Source organism: Eleutherodactylus coqui, chromosome 4 (assembly GCF_035609145.1).
Source record: "Eleutherodactylus coqui strain aEleCoq1 chromosome 4, aEleCoq1.hap1, whole genome shotgun sequence".
NCBI classification, from domain to species: domain Eukaryota; kingdom Metazoa; phylum Chordata; class Amphibia; order Anura; family Eleutherodactylidae; genus Eleutherodactylus; species Eleutherodactylus coqui.
Genome location: NC_089840.1, coordinates 259,050,204 through 259,072,904, shown reverse-complemented (window position 1 = coordinate 259,072,904; position 22,701 = coordinate 259,050,204). Strand labels below are relative to the sequence as shown.

General features: G+C 45.4%; 1 protein-coding gene across 5 annotated transcripts in view; it reads left to right on the top strand.

Annotated features, from left to right (window-relative positions):
* The window catches only part of CTBP2 (C-terminal binding protein 2), a 98,258-nt gene that overhangs the window by 47,755 nt on the left and 27,802 nt on the right, over positions 1 to 22,701 (top strand). For 4 of the 5 annotated variants that reach the window (XM_066601179.1, XM_066601177.1, XM_066601178.1 and 1 more), the window contains one exon: positions 20,318 to 20,472. In XM_066601179.1, the coding sequence (XP_066457276.1) occupies positions 20,318 to 20,472 (155 nt within the window). Of the gene's footprint in view, positions 1 to 10,391; positions 10,584 to 10,649; positions 12,175 to 20,317; positions 20,473 to 22,701 lie in introns of those variants that run through there. The other variant, XM_066601176.1, reaches the window with a different exon arrangement.

Here is a 22,701-nt window from a genome sequence, read left to right as displayed (position 1 = left end):
GAATGTGCCATTTAGACAGTTATGTGAGGATTGGAGATGAGCGAGTATACTCGCTAAAGGCAATTGCTCGAGCGAGCATTGCCTTTAGCGAGTACCTGCCCGCTCGAGACAAAAGGTTCGGGTGCCGGCGGCGGGCGGGGAGGAACGGAGGGGAGATCTCTCTTCCCCCCCCCCCCCCGCTCCCTCCTGCTGACTGCCGCTACTCACCGCTCCCCCACGCCGGCACCCGAACCTTTCATCTCGAGCGGGCAGGTACTCGCTAAAGGCAAAGCTTGCTCGAGCAATTGCCTTTAGCGAGTATACTCTCTCATCTCTAGTGAGGATGAAAGAACTGTGAGCAACATATTTTTTTGGTGTTTCATGTCCGATCCTTGTGTCTTGCTTGGGATCCTTATCCTGCACATTTTGGCAATAGTTGGAACTGATGTGGGGAGGGGGCCACGGAGAGGAAGCTGCATTGCAAGGGTTAAATGCCCAGGGTATGAGCGTTCTAGGATCCCAGCCATTGCTGTGCGGTGGCAGCTGTCTAGCAGGTTACCTCGACAGTCTTGACAAAGTGACAACTCCCTAATGTTTTTTGAATTTATGCAACTTTACGCGGTTCGCCATCTGGCGTGGAAACTTTTGTATTTAACCACTTCTGTAGCTTCCAGTTCTTGAGGAGCTACTGAATGGCATATATGTGTTGGAGCGAACACTCTTCTTGCAGATGAGCCCCTTGTTCCAGCATTTTTAATGTCATTCCTGGTTACTTTGTGGAGTCCTTTTGAAATGTGATCATTGATGCATTCATCATCCGTGTGTTATTTATTCATAGGTCCCTGGTGATCGGTAACTGATCCGGGTGCCCTTTAACCTTACTGTTATGAGATCTGCGCCCTCCCTTTATTTTTTTAACGTGCTTTTGTCCCCTATACCTTCAGTTTGTTCCTCCGTTGTATTTGAAGACGCCTCTGCTTTGGAAACTGGGCTGCCGTGAACATTACCTGGGAGCGATCACGTTCCAGGAGAAATGGATACTTTATTTACCGCTGACTCAGTCTGCCGCTCTTCAGACAGATTGAAGCAGCAAACAATGTTTCAGAGTGTTTCTTCTTCTGCATCTGATTCTTTTCTAGTGGTCATAGACTTTTTATACATTCCATCCATTAGACTTTCATATGTAGTCAGTGTCCCCGTAAACAGTAGCAGCTACACATTCACTGTTCCTATATTGAGAACACTGAAGGCCATGGTGCCCACAACCTACCTTTTCCATGCTCCCATACTTCTTTTGCATGTAGTTATGATCATCTGCTCATAAGGAACTTCATTCTTAAAGGGGTTGTCCCGAGGCAGCAAGTGGGTCTATACACTTCTGCATGGCCATAATAATGCACTTTGTAATGTACATTGTGCATTAATTATGAGCCATACAGAAGTTATAAAAAGTTTTATACTTACCTGCTCCGTTGCTGGCGTCCTCGTCTCCATGGTGCCGACTAATTTTCGCCCTCCGATGGCCAAATTAGCCGCGCTTGCGCAGTCCGGGTCTTCTCCTCTTCTCTATGGGGCTCTGTGTAGCTCCGTGTAGCTCCGCCCCGTCACGTGCCGATTCCAGCCAATCAGGAGGCTGGAATCGGCAATGGACCGCAGAGAAGCCCTGCGGTCCATGAAGACAGAGGATCCCGGCGGCCATCTTCAGCAGGTGAGTATGAAGACGCCGGACCGCCGGGATTCAGGTAAGCGCTGTGCGGGTGGGTTTTTTAACCCCTGCATCGGGGTTGTCTCGCGCCGAACGGGGGGGGGGGGGGGTTAAAAAAAAAAAAAACCCGTTTCGGCGCGGGACATCTCCTTTAAGTGACATATTGTTGCAAAGGATTAACTCTGCATGGCAGAAGTGAATTTTGATACTTTGCTGCTGTTTGGTGGAGATGTTGTGGATCTTTGGCGCACAGCCGACAGTCTTGGACTATTCCACTGAATTTGCTTGTTCCTAGGCGGGAAGCCGGTTGCTTGAGTGGGAAGGATATACTATAAGACTGTGTGGCATGGGGAGGAAGTCTCTTCTACAGTAGATACAGCTACACATAGTTCTATACACTGCGTATATGCAGAATCAAAGTAAACTGGGTAGTTACTGTTGGTAGAATTGGGTTTTAAAAGAGGCTTCGGAGAGTTTAAATGATGATTTTACTTTTCGAACTACTTGTGGTTATATGGTGCCGATGTGATGAGTAGCAAGTGTGTGCTGATGCCATCTTTTTGGAAGTAGCCTCGGGCAGGTTTCTTGATTGACTTGCTGCAGGGGAGTCTGTCAGACTCTTCCCAGTGGTTTCCATTTCCTGTGATGCCTCTACCACCCATTCCGCAATGGCCCGGTTGCAAGCCTTGCCAGGCACTTTATACCTTGCCAGGCATTGCAGGGGGACAGACTTCCTTCTTGCTCCAACAAATAACGTCACTCACATGAACTGAAAACCGTCCCTTATGGCAAGAGGCACAATCAGTCTTGCTGTCTTCCCAGTGCCAAGTTTTGGTCAGGTAAATGTGAGGAGACCGATTTGTTGATCAGCGATCCTTCCAAGCTGGTCAATATGCCCTCCCGTTCCTCCGCTGGAGGCCAACACACTCTTTTCTGAAGACTAAGGCCCAATGTCCACAAGGCAGATTTAAAATTGTGGAATCCGCGTGGAAGATCCACAGTTCAAGCCGCCCATAGGGAACCATGGGCATCCGCACTTGAATTTTTGACATGAGATTTCTTTTCCAGATTCCACATGCAGAAAACAAATTGCAGCATGCTCCATTTTAGTGCGGTTCCCGCACGGACGGCTTTCATTGAAGTCAATGGAAGCGGTCTGATCCGTGGCCCATCCGCAATTGACCTTGTAGACAGGATGCGGATTCCACGGGAAAGCAGGAATTAAAAAAAAAAAAAAAAAAAATTAAAAATACTGTGTGTGTGCTGGCTGGCGCTTCCGCACACACCCGCAGTACAGACCCGGACAGGTATGCTGGGTGGCCGGCCGTGGGCAGGGTCTGATTCCACTGTTGGCTCCCACATGTGAAATCTGACCCGCTCATGGACATGAGGCCTTACTTTGCAACTACAGGCCTGGTGTGGTACAATTCTTCATGCCTCTGTGCTAGCTCAATGTCTGTCCTCAGTTAGGACTACGTTGCATGGAGCATAGGTGGTAACCCTATGTACTTGCTGGATCTTCTTTTTGCTTCATCCGTACTAAGCTGTAGTATCTCCTCACATTTGTGTCCTTCCACCTGGCACCAAGAGACACAGTACTTAAAAACCACGTTAGTAACACATTTACAAACCCCTACCACAAAGGCCCACCAGGTCCCTGTTCTATTTAACTACGTGAAAATGATAATTTTGTGTTGAATCCCTCTAAAGTGACTGTCCCAACTTGCGGTCCAGTGCCTGCTGTCAAATGGGTGACTGGAGACAGCAGGAAGGCACGACAAAGTAGAGAAGGGGGGTGATGTCTGAGAGTAGAAGGGAGAGACAAACAGAAGTCCTGCTGGAGCTAAAGGTGAGTTGTCTGCTCCTGTTCTCATGTAAATTGCTCAGTAGTGCTGTAGTGTCCTCCATGATGATTGTGCTGAAAACCAGGCTCCTCCCACTAGTTTTTAGAGAACTGCCAATCATATAAACAGCTTGTATAGGGAGAAAAGGTGATAAATGCAGAATATAAGTCCTATAATGCGCACATAGATTTATAGAATGGTAGAATTGGAAGGGACCTCCAGGGTCATCGGGTCCAACCCCCTGCTCAGTGCAGGATCACCAAATCATCCCAGACAGATATCTGTCCAGCCTCTGTGTGAAAAATTAAATTGAAGAACCTACCACCTCCTGTGGCAACCTGTTCCACTCATTTATCACCCTCACTGTCAGATATTTTTTTTTACTTTTTATTTATTTTTGTGTCTCCTCCCTTTCTGTTTCATCCCATTGCTTCTAGTCTTTCCTTGTGCAAATGAGAATAGGGCTGATCCCTCTGCACTGTGACAGCCCTTCAGATATTTGTAGACAGCTATTAAGTCCCCTCTCAGCCTTCTTTTTTTTTTTGCAAGCGAAATATTCTCAGATCCTTTAACCGTTCCTCATAGGACATGATTTACAGAGCACTCGCCATCCTAGTAGCTTTTTTTAAATTTGTCTTTTTTTTTTTTTTTTAAATTGGGGTGCCCAGAACTAGACACAGTATTCCAGATGAGGTCTGAATAAGTAAGAGTAGAGGGTAGATAATTAGCTCACGTGATCGAGACTCTATGCTTCTCTTAATACATCCCAGAATTGTGTTAGCCTTTTTGGCTGCTGCATCACATTGTTGACTCATATTCAGTCTATGATCTATTAGTATACCCAAGTCTTTTTCACATGTGCTGCTTAGCCCAATTCCTCCCAGTCTGTATGCTTTTTTTTTTTTTTTTCATTTTTCTTGCCAGATGTAGGACTTTGCATTTCTGCTAGTTTGATAACTTGTTAGTTGCTGCCCACTGTTCAAGCTGTTCTAGGTCTTTTTTAATCTGCTCTCCTCTCTATTGTTAGCTATCCTTCCTAGCTTTATGTCATCTGCAAATTTAATTAGCTTCTCCTCAATTTCCTCCTCCAGATCATTTATAAAAATGCTGTCTACTACTGGGCCTAGGACAGAGGCTTGTGGTTCCACACTTGACACATTTTCCCAATTGGATATGCAGCCATTTATGACCATTTTTTGAGTACGATCACTTAGCCAGTATAAAATCGACCTAATAGTTGCCTTTTCAATCCCATATTTGATCTTTTTTTTTTTTTTTTTCCCAAGAAGTATGGTATGAGATTTGTCAAATGCATTGCTAAAGTCAAGATTTACTAGATCTACCGCATTTTCCTGATCAACCCAGTCGGTGATTCTGTCATAGAAGGAAATTGGATCCGTCTGACATGACTTGTCTGTTACAAACCCATGCTGGCTCTGGTTAATTACTCCATTCTCATCCAAGTACTGGCATACATGCCATTTAATAATTTATTCAAAGATTTTTTTTTCTAGTATAGAAGTCGGACTCACAGGCCTGTAGTTTCCTGGGTCCATCTTCTTCCCTTTTTTTTGAAGATGGGACAACATCAGCCTTTTTCCAATCTTCTGGGACTTCTCCTGTTCTCCAGGAATTTTCAAAGATTCTGTTGAGTGGTTCAGCAATTACCTCTGGTGCTTCCTTCAGTATCCTAGGATGTAATTCATCTGAACCTTAAGACTTGATTTCATTTGTTATCAAAGTGTTCCCTCACCATCTCTCTTATAGATGGCTGCATTATTTTATTCCCCAGTAGCACAGGGAAGATCAGTTGATGTTACATCTAGTGTTATACCTTGGCAGCTTATTCTAAAAAAAAGTTAGGTAAACCTTTTAGGCCCCCTGTCCACAGGCATGATTTCGCCGGCAGTAAATCACCGGCGAATTGCGCTGTCTGAAGCTTTCCATAGCGTTGCTATGGAAAATGCCCCCCCCCATCCATGAGCGAAGAATCATTGCGTTTCTCTGCTAGCGGCCGGCAATTGCCGAGATTCTCCGCGGTCAGACTGTCTGCTGGCTCCTGCTCCCGGGCGGTGGCTCCCACGGCATAGATCTGCCGTGGGATACCGCAACGCCCGTGGACAGGGGCCCTTAATATTATTGGTCTGTAATTAGGTTAAGCCATTAATGTTTGATCAATGGTGCTCTCACTCCAGCAGCATCCTTTCTTTAGACTGCGTTCACACGTTGCAGAATTAGTGCAGATTGTTGCTGAATTTCCACAGCACACCGGCAGTCTAGTTACAGTACAATTACAGTAGAAAATCTGAAGCTTTTTTTTTTACTCATATCAAGGTGATTTTCCGTAATTCCATTCACAGTGATAGTAAACTGTTCTGTAATATTCGTTACTTGGGCTGGGTTCACACGAGCGTATGATTACCGCATATTACTCGTGCGCAGTATGCCTGTGTGATATGCAGTAACTCGCGGGCAATCTTACATTTGCTTACGCAGTTCTGCTCACATTAGCTTCTACGACACAGAGAAGAGATTTCTCTGTTAACAGGGTTTGAGAGGGGCGCATTATTGGGATTTGAAAAGGTGGATGGTCGTATCGATGAATGGCCCACCACCTGGGCTATTAGGATCAGTGGATGAGTAAGGGTACAGGCGACTGGGCTCAGGGCGCACTTAAAAGACCACCAGTAGAGAGGATGGTCTGATTGTCCAGCAAACACAAGCAGCTCCAACTGTTTCATTGGCCACCATCCTGAGACAGTTGCCGCCATCAGTACAGATGCCTGTGATTTGTCGGAACAAGTTCCAGGCGTTTGGCTGAAGGACGTTTGGTCTCACAATTTTCATTACGCGTACTATGTTTGACACCCACTGTCCCCTCTTTTTGCTTTGGTGTCGTGAACAATGAAACTAGACGCTACCAAGTGGAACTCGGTTGTCTTTAGCAATGAATCCAGGTTTAGTTTGGGCGCTGACGACGGCCGGGTTAGTGTCTGGAGACCTTGGGATGGGCGCCTCAATCCTACCTTTGCTGTGGAGCAGCACTTTTGCACCCTGCTAGTGGGATGCTCTGGGGGGCCATTGCATACGACAGTCGGTCACCCCTAGTAGTGGTACGAGGCTCAATGCCAGCTCAGCGATATGTTCAGGACATCCTGCAGCCACATGTGTTCCTCTCATGGCGGCTTCCAGCAGGATAATGCTCGGCCGCACACACAAGGGGGTCACAGGAATGTCTCCACAACTATACCAAACTTCCGTGGCTGCCCGGTCACTAGATTTATTGCCAATAGGACATGTACGTGACCATCTGGAATGCCAACTTCAACTGCGTAAGAGATTGCATGATCTAGAGGCTCATTTTACAGCAAATGTGGAGGGATATGCCTCAGGATACGATATGGAACCTGTATGCCTCCATGCCTACTTGTGTCATGCATCTACTTGTATCTTGCATCCAAGCTAGAGGCGGTACAACTGGGTACTAGAGCCTCCATGCCCGCCGGTATCACATCTTGTATCCAAGCTAGAGGCAGTACAGCAGGATACTAGAGCCTCTATGCCTACTTGTATCATATCTTGTATCCAAGGTAGAGGCAGTACAACAGGGTACTAAAGCCTCCATGCCTGCCTGTATCACATCTTGTATCCAAGCTAGAGGCGGTACAACAGGGTACTAGAGCCTCCATGCCCCCCATATCACATCTTGTAGCCAAGGTAGAGGCGGTACAACAGGGTACTAGAGCCTCCATGCCCGCCTGTATCACATCTTGTATCCAAGCTAGAGGCGGTACAACAGGGTACTAGAGCCTCCCTTCAAGGGTTCAGTTTTCTGCAATAAAGGATCCTGTTGCTCTGATATTGTAATCATTTGCTTATCTCAATGTTAGTCACACGGTAAGTTTCATTTCTAGGCCAGCCTTTCTAGGATGTTCCCTGTTGCGGTTCTTGCAAGCTTCATTATGTTTAATCCTGTAGCAATTGATGAAGTTCGGTCACCACATGAGTTCTTGCATAACCTCCATTTGCTGTGACCCATTTAGGAAGGGTTAAACTGCTGTGAATGGGTTAATGCCCACCTAATCCCAACATGGCGAGCTAATGGGAGACGCATCTGCTCCCTCTGCATTTCCCCCTGTGAGGTCCTCTGCGTCGGGGCTGCAACCAGTAAAACGTGGGGACATGCTCCACGGCAACTATTTTCTGCAGTCATCAAAGGACCTTTTTGTAGGGAAGTAATTACACCCTCGTGCCTGTGCGTTGTATATTTGTCCTCTGCATATAGATTTAAGGATTACTGCGTGATCCCGCCAGGATTAAGGTCAGTGTGAGTTAGTGTGATGGGCAGGAATAAGCCGCTGGTTTGGGTAGTGACAAGCTGGATCAGGAAATTCATTATGCTAAGGATGCATTTAAGTGTAAATGGATTTGGGTCTTCAGGTGGAATGACTTCCTTCAGCCTCCTAAATACTCAGCGACATAGGAAAAAATGCAGGGTGTTCTATTTTCATTGCTGGGCACGTGGGTCTATACGCTCGACTACACACATACTTTATACACAATCCTACAAAAAGTAATTAGCCACCTGAGCAAGAATCAAAAGTAGTATTTATTTCCATACAATACTTAGTGGGGCTCTTTTGGCCCTAATGACATCAGACATCTATGTGGCATACTTTTCTACTAATGTCTGATTCGCTTAAGTTGGTGTTTCCCTCCATTCATCCTGCAAACAACTGTCGCGTTCTCTCAAAGATGCATAGGCAAATCTATAATGGTGCAAGGAGCATCCTCATTGGACAACTGATGAATCGTACTACTCCATCTTGAAATCAGATGGCTACGTCTGGGAACACCTTTTGCTTGAGTGTGGTGTGCCACTAATTGGGTACAGTGCGAGTTTCCTTAAAGGGGTTGTCTCACGCCGAAACGGGTTTTTTTAAAATTCAATAGGCCCCCCATTCGGCGCGAGACAAACCCAAGGGATGGGTTAAAAAAAAAAAAAGTTTATTACTTACCCGAATCCCCGCGCTGCGGCGACTTCTTTCTTCCTTTACCAAGATGGCCGCCGGGATCTTCACCCACGATGCACCGCAGGTCTTCTCCCATGGTGCACCGTGGGCTCTGTGCGGTCCATTGCCGATTCCAGCCTCCTGATTGGCTGGAATCGGCACACGTGATGGGGCGGAGCTACGAGGACCAGCTCTCCGGCACGAGCGGCCCCATTCACCAGGGAGAAGACCGGACTGCGCAAGCGCGTCTAAAAACGCCAGAAGACAGCGAATTTAGACGGATCCATGGCGACGGGGACGCTAGCAACGGAGCAGGTAAGTGAATAACTTCTGTATGGCTCATAATTAATGCACGATGTATATTACAAAGTGCATTAATATGGCCATACAGAAGTGCTTACCCCCACTTGATTTCACGAGACAACCCCTTTAAGGTTTTGGAATGTTTTACATGGCATGGTCTCGGCCCATTGGTTGTAGTGACGAATCATGAACACAGAGGTATATCTTGACATTCTAGACAATGTGCTTCTGCCAATGTGGTAATACTCTGGTAATGGGCGTCCATACTTCCAACAAGACAACACACCTTGTCACAGATTCAACGCTGGTTTACGTTGATTTGAGGATCTGGATGTTCCATGATTGGACTGGCTGCAGAGTCCCGACCTGAACCTTACTGAACATCTTTGGGATGCACTGGAATGTCAGGTGACGGCGTCCTTCTTCTTAGAGAAAACTTTGGGGTAAACTAGAACGTTGGGTCAGAAATATAAACAGCTTCTTTGAAAAAAAACTCCTCAGACATTTGCAGGATGAATGGAAGGAAATACCAGCTAAAGTGTATCCGATGTCTGTAGAAAATATGCCACAGAAATGTCCTATGTCATTAGGGCCATAGGAGGCCTCACTAGGTATTAACATATGGAAATCCTTTTGATTCTTGCTCAGGCGTCCTGTTCCTTCTGGAATGGGGCCCTTTTAATCCGAACGATTATCGTTCCAAAAGCGTTCGCTCGTGCGAACAATCTATCGCTTTGTATAAAGGGAGCCTATATCCTAATTTATAGGACCTCGCACATAGTGCTAATATGGAGGATGCACCAAGTATGGGGGCTGCTGCAGACCCTTGTCTGCAACTTAAATACTGTATATTATATTAGATCTGCTTTCTGATATCCTAGTGCTTTTTTTTGCAGCTTACACACAACTTGCCAGTATTTAATCAGTTTCCCCTGAATCCCGCAGCATTGCATCATGCCGTTACTAAATCCTGGTCCTGTCATTCATGAGGTTTAGTAGAAGCCGAGAGGTTTTTTTAAAAAAAAAAATTTTTCCCACGTCCATTTCCACGAATGTATACTGGCATGAGGATGTGCGAGATGCAGCAATCAAGGGGTGTCTGCGATGAGATGCCGGGGAGGGTCTCCTACTGGGCCCACTCTGTCACGCCGGATTAGGGCTTTGCAGGTTTTCTAATCTGTGCACAGTTATCCATACAAATAAAATGTCCCCATCACATCCAGGCAAAGCTGGGCGGATTAGTTGCGGGCGCCCAGTCTGTGCCTGAAGCCTGCTGAAACCACTATCTGCGGGGTGTTGTACTGTGTCCTCTTCTATTACCGGGGATTAATAATTCAGCCGATACTTTTGTAACTCAAGCCGCCTGTTTTCTGTTTGTGCCTCCGGAGAGCTCAGGTGCAGCTACGTCTATTTTATTGTGTAGTGTTTTTTTTTTCCTTTTTTTTTTTGATACGTGTAACAGAAGATTTTTAACTGAGACGATTCTTTGCCTCCTCCTCTAGCTCAGTATCTAAGCCGAGAGGTTGGTTGTGTTTTTTTTTTTTTCCAATGCCGGTTCCAAGCAAGCACACAAACATCAGCCGTTCTCGTAGCTGGGATGCTGCAGGTTGGTATGAAGGCAGCTGGGAGGGAGACGTCTCATCAGGATATCACAGAGCAGCCGGCATAAACAATTCTCTGACCTACAACGGAGAGGAAGCTTTTTGCAAGCTGCCAAGCGGCAGATCCCGCGATATTATCGTGCCAGGCAGCTCGGAGATAAAGGCGGACGTCTGTTCCTACCCGGACGCATATATCCGAGGTCAGCAAGGTCACTTAGTGCGTCAAGATCGCAGGCCAGCGAGGAATAACTCCGTTCCAGACTTCGTCTATCCCTACGAGAGACAGGTGGCAATGTCTGGGCGTGGATCTGTGCACACTCATGATTATTATAATGAGCCGCCTTTGCTGAGCAGATCCCTGGAGGATCCTCGTTATTATAGAGACCCAATGCTAAATCGTGCAGGACACACTTACGGACCCCCCGCAAGCCGGACAGCCTGGGATCAAACTCCTGCACGTTCCTATCACCCACAAGAATTAGGTCGCATGTATAGAGATCCTGCAGGGAGGGTCATCACTGAGGGACAGCGTTCAAGGAGTCGTGATTCTTCGCCTGCTCGATACAACGTAGAACCACCCAACCCCAGGTATGGATCCGAGGGGTCTACCTTCCCCGGTAGACAGCTGTATAATGAGATGATGGAAAGATCCATTGATCCCTCGACAGGGAGACAGACTGCTCCTACTTGCCTTGTGGTGGAGCCCGGAGAATCTGCTGCTATGGATGGCACACTGGGGACTCCATCTCTTTCGGCAAACCGTGGTTATCATGGCCCGCAAAGGGAGAACGTCGGTGCAAAGATGGCTTATGATAGCTACGAGAACTCCATGGCTCCGGCACATGCTCAGATTCCTATGTCACTCTCCGGATCCGAATTGAAGAGGACTTTAGATATGGAGTTCCTTACAGCCCTGCGAAACGAAGGCCTCTCTGAAAGTACTATTAGCGCATTAATACAGCAAGGATTCGACACGCCCAGTTCACTGGCTGTCATGGAAGAACATGACATTAAATCGGTGGCTGCTAATCTTGGCCAGGCGCGATTGCTTTCAGGACTTATCAAGAGCTACAGGACAGATCTGCAGATGCTAAGACAAGATCAACAAAAAACCAACTCTCTGAGATCCCGGACTCGCTCCAACAGCTTCAGTCATCGCGGGGATCTTATGCGCAACGACTTCAATGCACAGCCTCTTAACAGCCCTATGATGGATGGGGCGCCTAACCCAACACATTCCATGTCTTTGCAGCCAGTTTCACCACGAATGGCTGAACTCAACCGCCGGCCATCTAGTGCCCCATCCCAGCACTTGTTGGAAACTGCCAGCTACCCAACTTGTGGAATGGTTATGCAAAATCCACAGCTCATGCAAACTGCAGCCTACACTGTGCAACCTCGACCCGCTTCTGCCTACTCTGCCCAGTCCGGCATCCCTATGACTGTTGTACATACTAACGTCAGCACTGGGCCAAAGACGGCTTACCCTACAAGCTACACCGTGCCCATGGAGCTGATGAAGAGAGAGCGCCTCCCACCCTCCTCACCGGTGCACAGCCCACACTGCAGCCCACAACTACTACGCAAACAGGGGAGCCATCTGGAGACCTCTATGAGCTTGCCATCAGCTAATATAGCCAGTCAGACCTCTCTCCACTCACCTTACCAGAAATTAACCAGACGGACCGGACCACCCATCATTGTCTCCACCATGGCATCTCCAGAGCCAAGTAATTCTAATTTTGTTTAGTTACAAATTTTGCTTTACTCGTACTGCAAAATGTACCCCGAATGTAAAGTCTAGAGTAAACTTCCTTTTTAGATTCGGGATATATTGGGTTTAAAGCCTATATTCACTCGAGGTAGTTTTGTTGCAGCACTTTCTGTGACTGGCCCATTCATCTGATTTGGGAGAAATTCCTGCACCTTTAGCAGAAACCTCCCCATTTAGATGTATGGAATGGATTTTCAGATACACAAATCTGCTTTTTGCTTGTTTTCCTCCTCTTTTGCCCTATAAGTGTATGCTCACACATGGCAAAGGCCATCCCATTGTGGTTTTTGCTATCTCCAAGTAGGTGTAGAAGTTGATGTGAAAGGTGCACGGCATCCGTGACCTCTCAACCGGCAGTGTGGGCAACAACGTAAGGGCTCATTCACATGAGTATATGCAAAGTCGGTCTGTGAGAGATAAACAGATTTCACTGCGTGTGTATATATGTTGTATGCGTTTCTCAACTTGTCTGTTTTACACGCAAAAAAAAGGCCCAACTGTCACTTTTTTTTAAATTTTGTATCCTATGTGTGCACTGCATTAAAAAAAGATCAACGCACATGCATGTAACATCCATGTTCACAGCTCTTCTTTTTTTTTCCTTATGCTCTGATAGACTTTTTATGGGCAGTTTTGCTCAAAATAGGACATGCTGCAGACTTTTTATGTGGACCGTCGCTTCGTTAAAGCCCGTTATTCGCCCAGTTTACTTTAAATGAGCCCATGTGCTGTCTTGTGTCCAGTCTCTCTTAAAGACCCGGACAGGAGAAACGCCTGTGTGAATGGGCCTTTTGTTAACCATTTGGGGCTCGAACAAGAAATCCGTGAAAGCTATCAGAGTTCATCATGCTTGTTCTGAACTGAAGGGGAAAAGTTCCCTATATGTGATTTTTGTACAGACGTTCTCTCTCCTGTAGGCTTTTATAGTTTTGATCTGGGTGATCATGTTTTTATGAAGAAATGCTGAAAATGTGCCATATTTAATATTTTTGGGGGTACAGTATGTGTGCAGGGGGGCTTTAAGAAAAAAAATAGTATGATGCCCAACACAGTTTACCTACAAGCATTCCCATCTGAATATCATTTAGAGGAATCCCTTGACCTCAAATTAAATGTCAAATTCTTTGGAATGGAACTTTTTTTTTTTTTTTTACAATTGCGGTAATTCTATTTTTCACTGCAGTTTTATAATCTATATGGTGTAAATAATTTTGTAGCTGTGGTTATGATCCAGGTGAAGGCGCTGGTTAGAACACAGCGCCTATAAATGGAGTAATGGCGGTGTGGATGGGTGTTTCCATAGCAACCTGTCACATTCCATTGAACTAGAATGCAGTTTAGAAAATGAAAGCTATGATTTGGTGATGGTGGTTACACCTCTCTAGTTTAAAGGAGTTGTCTGGTTGTAAACTATTGACGGTCTATCCTTGGGATAGGACATCAATAGTAGATCAGTGGTGGTCAATCCTTGCCGATCAGCTGTTTGCTGGGTTGTTGTGCTCAAGCACTGAGCTGATTTCTGCAGGAAGCAGAGAGCTCTGTGCTTAATGCAGTGGCCAGGATTGGTATTGCAAAACTCCCATTGAACTAAAATGAAATGTGACTTGCAATACCAAGCCTGACCATTGCAGTGGGAACGGAGCTGTCTGCTTCCTGCAGAAATCCGCTTTTTGCTGGGCTGGTATGCACATGCACTGATCAGCAAGTGTCCTGGACGGTGGACAAATGCTGATCAACTATTGATAACCTATCTTGACGTTAATAATTCAGTCCTGGACAACCCTTTTATTTTCAGACTGTATTTCAGATGGTAGTCTCTAGGTCTGGTCTCTGCTGTGGCTGCTGCAGATGGTCTTCTGGCCCTTGGCTACTCCAGCACTCTTGTTGGCATATGCTGTGTTACAATGATCTGATCTAGTGAGATCTGCCATATTGGGGGCGTTAGACTTGGCATCCTTGCACTTTTTGGGGGGCAGTTTCTGTACTATGGCAGCAGTCATGCTGGACTTGGGGCTGCAGGTAACACTCATTGAGTCATCGACACATCCTACTTCTGATCTGTGTACACTTGGTATATTTCTAACCATTGGTGTCAAGTAAAGCCAAAAGATCGGGGTTTCCATTTTCCCAATAAGCCCCAAAACCTGTACATGCGTTTTCTATGTGGGAGTATCAAGACTGCGGCTCTTTTGTGCACGGGGAGACACAATCCCGCAATGGCCATTCAAGTACAAAGTATGGGATTGTGAAATTAGTTAAAAGCTCCTGTCAAACTTGTCATGAAATCCAAGGCTCATTAACTGCATACAAAGTTGTCCGCAGGAAGTGTTAAAATTTTGCCTGTGGTGGCGCTGCTGGAAAATTGAAGTTTTTGCACAGTTTCCAGCCAAAGCAAAAGATTGTGTGATGCGGGGATATGATGGGTCCGCCACAACGGGAAGCATTGTTTGTACAGAGTTTCCACTTTGCAGAATACATGAAGCCTGAACAAGGGGGCCGTTAATTTTTAGACTGCGGCTAGGAATGGTCTCCCTATTAGAAACCAACATTAGTGGTTCAGTTATCCTTTTCTTTCTATGTTACATATTGGGTGACTACTATGGTCATGTAATGCGACTTTTACTCAATTTGAGTTACACAGACCTCTCCAGCAGTCATACAGGTGTGTCGTACCTGCAGAGCGCCCATTGTGTGATTTTAGACGTCTACAACTTTAGTGCATACTGCTTCCACCAATACATTGCCATGTCCGGCTGGTATCTCGCTACACATTATCACTCTGTGGCATTTTTTTTCTCTACAGTCATCAGCGGCTCTGTGGTGATCAATCAGGATTACTCTGTAGCCATCTTTACTAATTTGTGGTCTTGGATTTTCATGCTTTGTTTTTCCTTTAATCTCCTTCCACAACCCAACCGCTCACAGAGAAGGTTATGAGAAACAGTTTATCCGAGCGAAATAGAATTGCGTTACTCAGCAACCAGACGGAGTCGCTGAACTCCCAGGATGAGCATCTCCACAGTAACCTCCATATTTATCTGCCGGGGCCTGTGGACTCTGGAGGGAGGGATGGCGGCTAATGCTTACACGGCTACAGCTCCGTCCTACCGCTGCGTGTTTACAGGAGGAAGGGTTTAGTAATGTGAACCGCTGGCTATTAATGCCTAAATTGTATTGGCATATTGTACCGCGAACCTCTGTGGCACAGGAGGGTGTTAATTCTCTAATTATAGTCAGTGGTAGAGTAGTAAAGGGTGTGATTGGAAATGTGATAATTGGGGATATTAGCTGCTATTTTGCAGTATTACTGTAGACTGTGGTCTCATTTGACAGGATGCAGATACCATAGAAACACACAAGATCTGATATAGAAAGTTTGCTCAATAGGGGGCACTAATAGTTCTGTCTCCTACTTAAACCACCATATTAGTTTTTAGTAATTCCATTTTACAGCGTCCCAACTTGTTTGCAGTTGGGGTTGTAAAGAAAAAATGGAACATAAGAACACATGTCAGAAGTTGGAAGGGAAACCTTTTTCCATTTTATTAAATTGTCACTTAAAAAATTTGATGGCAACAACACACCTCGAAAAAGTTGGGCCGGGGCCGTGTCTACCATAGTGTAGCATCCCCTTTTCTATTTACCTATAAAGTGGGGAGTGCGGAGACCAATTGCTGGAGTTTTGGGAGAAAAATGTTGCCCCATTCTTGTCTGATGTTGGATTGTTGTGGCTCAACAGTTCTGGGTCGTCTTTGCTGGATTTTTTTTTTCCCATAATGCTCCAAATGTTTTCTATTGGTGAACGCTCTGGACTGCAGGCGGCCGGTTCAGCCCCTGGACTCCTCTTCTGGGAGGCCATATTGTCGTGATGGATGCAGCATGTGGTTTAGCATTGTCTTGCTGAAATATGCAAGACCTTCCATGAAAGAGACGTTATCTGGTGTTCTAAAACCTCTATATAGTGCTCCGCATTGATAGTGCCTCTTAAGATGTGTAAGTGCCCATGCCAAAGGCACTATTACAACCCCATACTATCAGAGATGCAGGCTCTTGAACTGTGCACTGATAACAATCAGGTAGGTCCAGCTCCTCTTGAATCTGCAGAACACAACGTCCGTGGTTCCTAAAACGAATTTTAAATTTTGATTTATTTGATCACCGACTAGTTTCCATTTTTGCCTCAGTCCATTCTAAATTAGCTTTGGCCCAGAAAAGACGCCGGTATTTCTGGATTGTGTTGCTATATGGCTTCTTCTTTGTATGATACAGCTTTAACTCACATTTGAGAATTCCTCAGCAAACTCTGTTCACAGACAATTATTTCTGGAAGTATTCCTGAGCCCATGCGGTGATTTGCATTGCAGAATCAGGTGTGGTTTTTATGCAGTGACGTCTGAGGGCCCGTAGATCTTGAGCATCTCAATATTGACCATTGGTCTTGTCCCTTTTGTACACATCAAAAAATTAAGAGAATCTGGAGAAATTCATCTTATGTACAGTAGATGGTGGGATATTCAAAGTCTTCAAAATTTTACATTGAGGCCTCGAGTGTATATCGGCCGGCCCTTTTCACGGTCGGCCAATATCCGCTGTGATGTGATGCATTGGAATCCAATGCATCAGATCACATGGCCGTATTCCTGAAACGTAAAAGCGCCCAGCCAGGCCAATATAGCCCCGGGCGTTTTTACTTCGGGCCCAAAAGATTAGTCCTGGAACTATCTTTTGGGCCGGAATACGTAGACTGCTGCATGAGCTCCTATGGGAGCCCATGACAGCAGCCGGAGGTGGGAGGGAGTTTAGCAGTGTGGCTGCTAAACTCCCTCGCTCTACTTTCCTTCCTCCCTGTGCAGGCTCACCTTTGTTCTCCTCCCCGCTTGTTCTTTGCAATGGGAGGGGGCAGGACATTTGGAGCTAAGCGTCGTCCTGACTCCTCCCATTGCTGGCTGTGGACAAGAGGCGAGACTGGGGCAGAGCCAATTTCACCCCCCCCCCCATCTCCCCACCCCTTGTCCATAGCCATCAATGGGAGAAGGTGGGATGGCACTTGGCCCCTCCCATTGCAAAGAACAAACTGGGAGGAGAGCATAGGTGAGCCTGCGAGGGGGAGGGAGGGGAAAGGGGTGACGGCATGGTAGTCTCGGCATATATGCTCTAGGACCCATGCCGTCTGAACAGGCACACAAACGTTTGATTTGTGCGCCCGTTCACCAGTTTTATCTCTCCCAGCATAGCGTATATTGTCTGTCCGTGCAAACAGCGGTTGATATATGCTTGTGGGAAAGAGTAACATTTTTCTGAAATTGTTCCACATTTTTTAGACTCAGTTTTTTTACAGATTGGTGAACCTCTGGCCATCTTTTCTTCTAAGAGACTCTGCCTCTCTAACATTATTCCTGTCACAACTTTTGTGAGATGTGTTGCTGCCATCAATTTCTAGAGGAGTTATTTTTTTCTTTATGAAATGTCTTACGAACCTTCTGATGTGTTCTGTGAGATTTCCAAATCATTGCATTTTTTTCTTTCTTTACATTTTACATCGTACCAATTTTATTTGGACTTGGGGTTGTACATACAGTTGCCTTTAGTCCTGCTGCTGTAACCCCTCACATGGTTTATTGCAGGTGGAAACTGTGAGCAACCACATACGGTACTCCGCAAAAGTTTTAAGCAGGAGTGGAAAAAATGCTGCAAATAACGCTTTCAAAAATAGAAGTGTTAGTTTATTTTTGTCAAATAACAAAATGCAAAGTGAATGAAGAAAAGGGAAATCTAAAACAAATTAATATGTTGTGTGACCACACTTTTTGCCCTCAAAGCAGCATCAATTCTTTTAGGTATACTTGCACAAAGTCAGGGATTTTATAGAATTATGTCGGGTGTATGATTAACCAATTATACCAAACAAGTGAAAATGATCATTTTCATATGTATATTGAAATGGTCATAACTGAAACAAACAGCTGTGTAGGAGGCTTCAAACTGGGCAAGGTACAGCCAAACCCTGCTGCAAAGGTGAGGTTGTGGAAGACCATTTCATGTAACAGATTATATACCATGGCAAAACTGAGCACAGTAACACACAAGGTAGTTATACTGCATCAGCAAGGTCTCTTCCAGGCAAAGCTTTCACAGAATACTGGGGTATCAAGATGTGGTGGTCAAGCTCTTTTGAAGAATCGCAAAGAAATGGACAATGTTGAGGACTAGACGTAGTGGTCGGCCAAGGAAGCTTAGTGAAGCAGATGAATGACACTTTGTTTACTTCCCTTTTGAAAATGCAAGATGTCCAGGAGTGCGATCAGCTAAGAACTGTCAGAAACCTTTGGCATCCAAGTACACCCATCTACTGTTCGGAGAAGTCTGGGTAGAAATGGTCTTCATGGAAGAATTGCTGCCAAAAACGCATATCTTCAATGTAGAAACAAGGCCAAGTGAATCCACTAGGCACAAAAGCCTAAAAACTGGGGTGCAGAAAAATGGCAACAGGTGCTCTGGACTGATGAATCAAAATAATTGTCTGTAACGAAAGGCAGTTTGTTTGCTGAACGCTGGAGAGTGGTACAATGAGTGTCTGTCTCTAGGCAGCAGTGAAGCATGGTGAAGAGCGGTACAATGAGTGTCTGTAGGCAGCAGTGAAGCATGGTGTTGAGTGGTAGAATGAGTGTCTGTAGGCAGCAGTAAAGCATGTTGGAGAGCTGTACAATAATGAGTGTCTGTAGGCAGCAGTGAAGCATGTTGGAGAGCTGTACAATGTGTCTGCAGGCAGCAGTGAAGCATGGGAGAGAGCTGTACAATGATGAGTGTCTGCAGGCAGCAGTGAAGCATGGGTGAGAGCTGTACAATGTGTCTGCAGGCAGCAGTGAAGCATGGGTGAGAGCTGTACAATGATGAGTGACTGCAGGCAGCAGTGAAGCATGGTGGAGGTTCCCTGCAAGTTTGAGGCTGCATTTCAGCAAATGCAGTTGGGGATTTGGTCAGGATTAAAGGTGTCCTCGATACCGAGAAATACAGGCAGATACTTATCCATCATGTAATACCATCAGGTCTGATTAGCTCTAAATTTATTCTTTAGCAGGACAACGACCCCAAACATACAGTCAATGTCATTTAACTATCTTCAGTGTACAGAAGAACAAGGAGTCCTGGAAGTGATAATATGGCTTCCACAGAGCCTTGATTTCTTAATCATCGAGTCTGTCTAGGATTACATGAAGAGACAAAGATTTGAGCAAGCTGACATCCACAGCAGATCTGTGCTTAGCAGGAAGGTTGTTCCAGACATCTTGGCATTTTGAAGGCACTCAGCTCTCCATCAGTTTTTCTAGGTACACTTGCACACAGTTTTTGAAGGCAAAGGGTGGTCACACCAAATATTGATGTGATTTTTTTTTTTTTTTTGTTTTCTTTTTATAAATCTCATTCGATCAATTGACAAAACTATGAACACTGCTGTTTTTAAGAGCCTTCTTATTTTGAAGCATTTTGTTTTCCGCCGCCTGTTTTAAAATGTTTGCATAGTGCTATAGACACGCCCCAGTAGACCCTACCTGGAATAAAGTCTGTGACCTTATATTGGGGCAGAATAAGAAGCTCAGTGGTCTTTTGCCTTGCAGCATTACTGTGGGCAATATCTGCATTAATATTTTGGGGTTTTCCACCATGTACTCCCGTGTTCAAGAACGTACTGTTGGCCAATTCTTTCTCTGAGATTGGCTGTGGAGCACGTACGGTATTTGTGGGTTTGAGATGGGACAATGACCTTTTTAACCCTACTGGAAACTGACTGATGTGGTTGGATAGATTCCTTGTACAGCCCTGTAGGACATGATGGTGCTATACTAGTAGAATCCAGATACAGTTTCATAGAGATACTACTGGAAATGCTGAACGGTTGTCACAACAGCTCTATTTTCTCCATCTACAATCGGGAAACGAGACGATGAGATGTAGATTAAACAGTATAATATTTCAGATCACATTCCGTTTTTATTCACCTGCCTCTTATCACTTTCTGTCGGGGAGCGATTTTATCTCATCGTCCATCTTGTGTATCTCCGTCATCTGAGCTTCCTGCTTTTGTCTCTATTGTGTTCTAGGTATGAGGCCCCAGACAGTCAATGGTCCGATGCACCCTCGCCCGCTTATAGCTCTGTTGGATGGAAGGGACTGCACAGTGGAGATGCCAATCTTAAAAGACTTGGCGACTGTGGCGTTTTGTGATGCCCAGTCTACACAAGAGATCCATGAAAAGGTAAGCAAAATTACTTCTTGTGATTCGAGGAGCCGGAAGACTTGCAGTGTTGTGTGATCTTTCTTGCATCGTGATAGTTACAGGCACTTTCTTTACACGGACATCATCAGATATAGACTGGGTCATGAATGGTACTTTTAACATGTTGAGTTTTAGTCGCTAAAGTTTTTGGCCCCAGTTAGAGTGCAGTATTGTAGTTTGAGTGTTAAAGTGACCCTCCAGATTTGGGGCAAAATTCTCTCCCAGAACCAGAGGGTGGAGGGCATATATTGCCTGTAGTTGATTTTGTTGGCCATCATTTGGTTCTGCTGGCTCATGATGCTATTTTCGCGTGGCCAAGATGGCCGCTGCCATTTTCTATATGCACTAACTTGTGATTGGCCAGACCTGCCATTCAGCAATGTATTGCATTGGTAGTCCTAACACTACTAATGCACTATGGACCATTACGTTGTCTAAAAGTGGTGACAACTATCTTGACTGTCATTCAGTTCCGCTGGTCCAGGGTCCCAGTTTCACACAAACTACAGGTGATGTACCCACTCCACCCTCCAGACCTTGGACAGAATTTTTTCCTGAAACTAAAGGGTTGATTTAACCTCTTATCTAGTCCCAGGGCGCCTCAGCTCTCCACACTTTTGTGTTTGATTAAAAGGGTTGTCTGGTTTATAAAACCAATTTCCATATACCGTACAGCGCAGCCTACACACATTATGGATTGCCATCGAAGATATGAGCGGATCTCTGCCAAATGCTGGGCAGCACACGGACTAAACAATGACAAGCACCACCTTGCAGTCAGCAGAGATCTGCTTGTGGCACGATCTGTGCGGTGTACAAGGCACCCTTGGAGTACGCTGCGTTAAGAGGGACAACCCACATTTGGGATGCCCATGTCTTACGAGAGCATTGATTTTAATACACTACATAATGCTCCATTTTGGACTTTATATCGGAGAACCCCAGGGTTGGAACATTCTACATCCTTCCAAAACTACACAAAGCTGGCAACCCAGGGAACCCTCACTGAAGGAATCTCAGGTTGAGTAGAAGGTGTCCTAAAACTAATGGTGAAGAGTACAACCAGCTACTTGCAAGACACCATGGACCTACTGAGCAAACTATCAACCATATTCTGGCTACCATGGAAGAGGAATCCTTACATCTCACATGAAGATGGACTGACTGTCTGCCAGATACACCTTGAGGCCAATGGGGTTGTCTCTAAATCCATGTTACAACTCACAAGATCCATCCTCACACACAGTTATTTCTCCTTTGGCAAAGATATTCCTGCAACTCACTGGAACCGCCATGGGCAGTAAAGTGGCACCACAATATGCCAACCTTTTCATGACTAAACTGGAGTGACTTTCTGGCCTCCTGCTACAGCAAACCATTGGCCTACTTCTGTTACATTGATGACATCATAATCATCTGGACCAACACCGAACATGAAGTAATAAAATTCCATGAGAGATTCAATGCATTTCACCCCACCATTAACCTGACCTTAAGCTACTCGTATACAGAAATCAACTCTTTGGACACCGCCATACAAATTTCAAACAACTCAATACAGACATCCCTATACCGAAAATCGATTGATCATCCCACATACCTTAGATAGGACAATTACCATACTAAGCACATCAAAAAGTCCATCAGGTACAACCAGATCTCCTCCAACCCAACAGACAGGAACATCTATACCATCTTAAAAGGACATTTTTGAATCTGGCTACCATCCCACCTCAATTGATGACCAAATCCCCAGAGCCACCAGGATACCCAAAAATCAACTACTCCAATACCAGGAGAAACAATCGTGTGCCTCTAGAAGTGACCTACAATCTGCAACTAGAGGTACTAAGGAAAACCGCAAAGAAACTCCACCATACCCTACACAAGGATGACCATCTGACAATGATATTCCCAGACCCTCCCCTTCTGTGTTACAGGCAACCTCCAAACTTGAAGAACTTTATAATCAAGAGTGCATTACCCTCTGACACACAAAAAGGAACTTATCTCTGTAAAGTAAGGAGCTGTAAGACCTGCTGACATATACTGACTGCGGACAGGATACGGATCCGCAACACACAGCAGGACTATAAGATCCCGGGGACATTCACATGTTCCTCGTCTGATGTTATATACCTGATCTTGTGCAGTAAATGTCTTGTTGGGGGCCTTTTATGTTGGAGAAACAGGACAAAAACTTAAAGC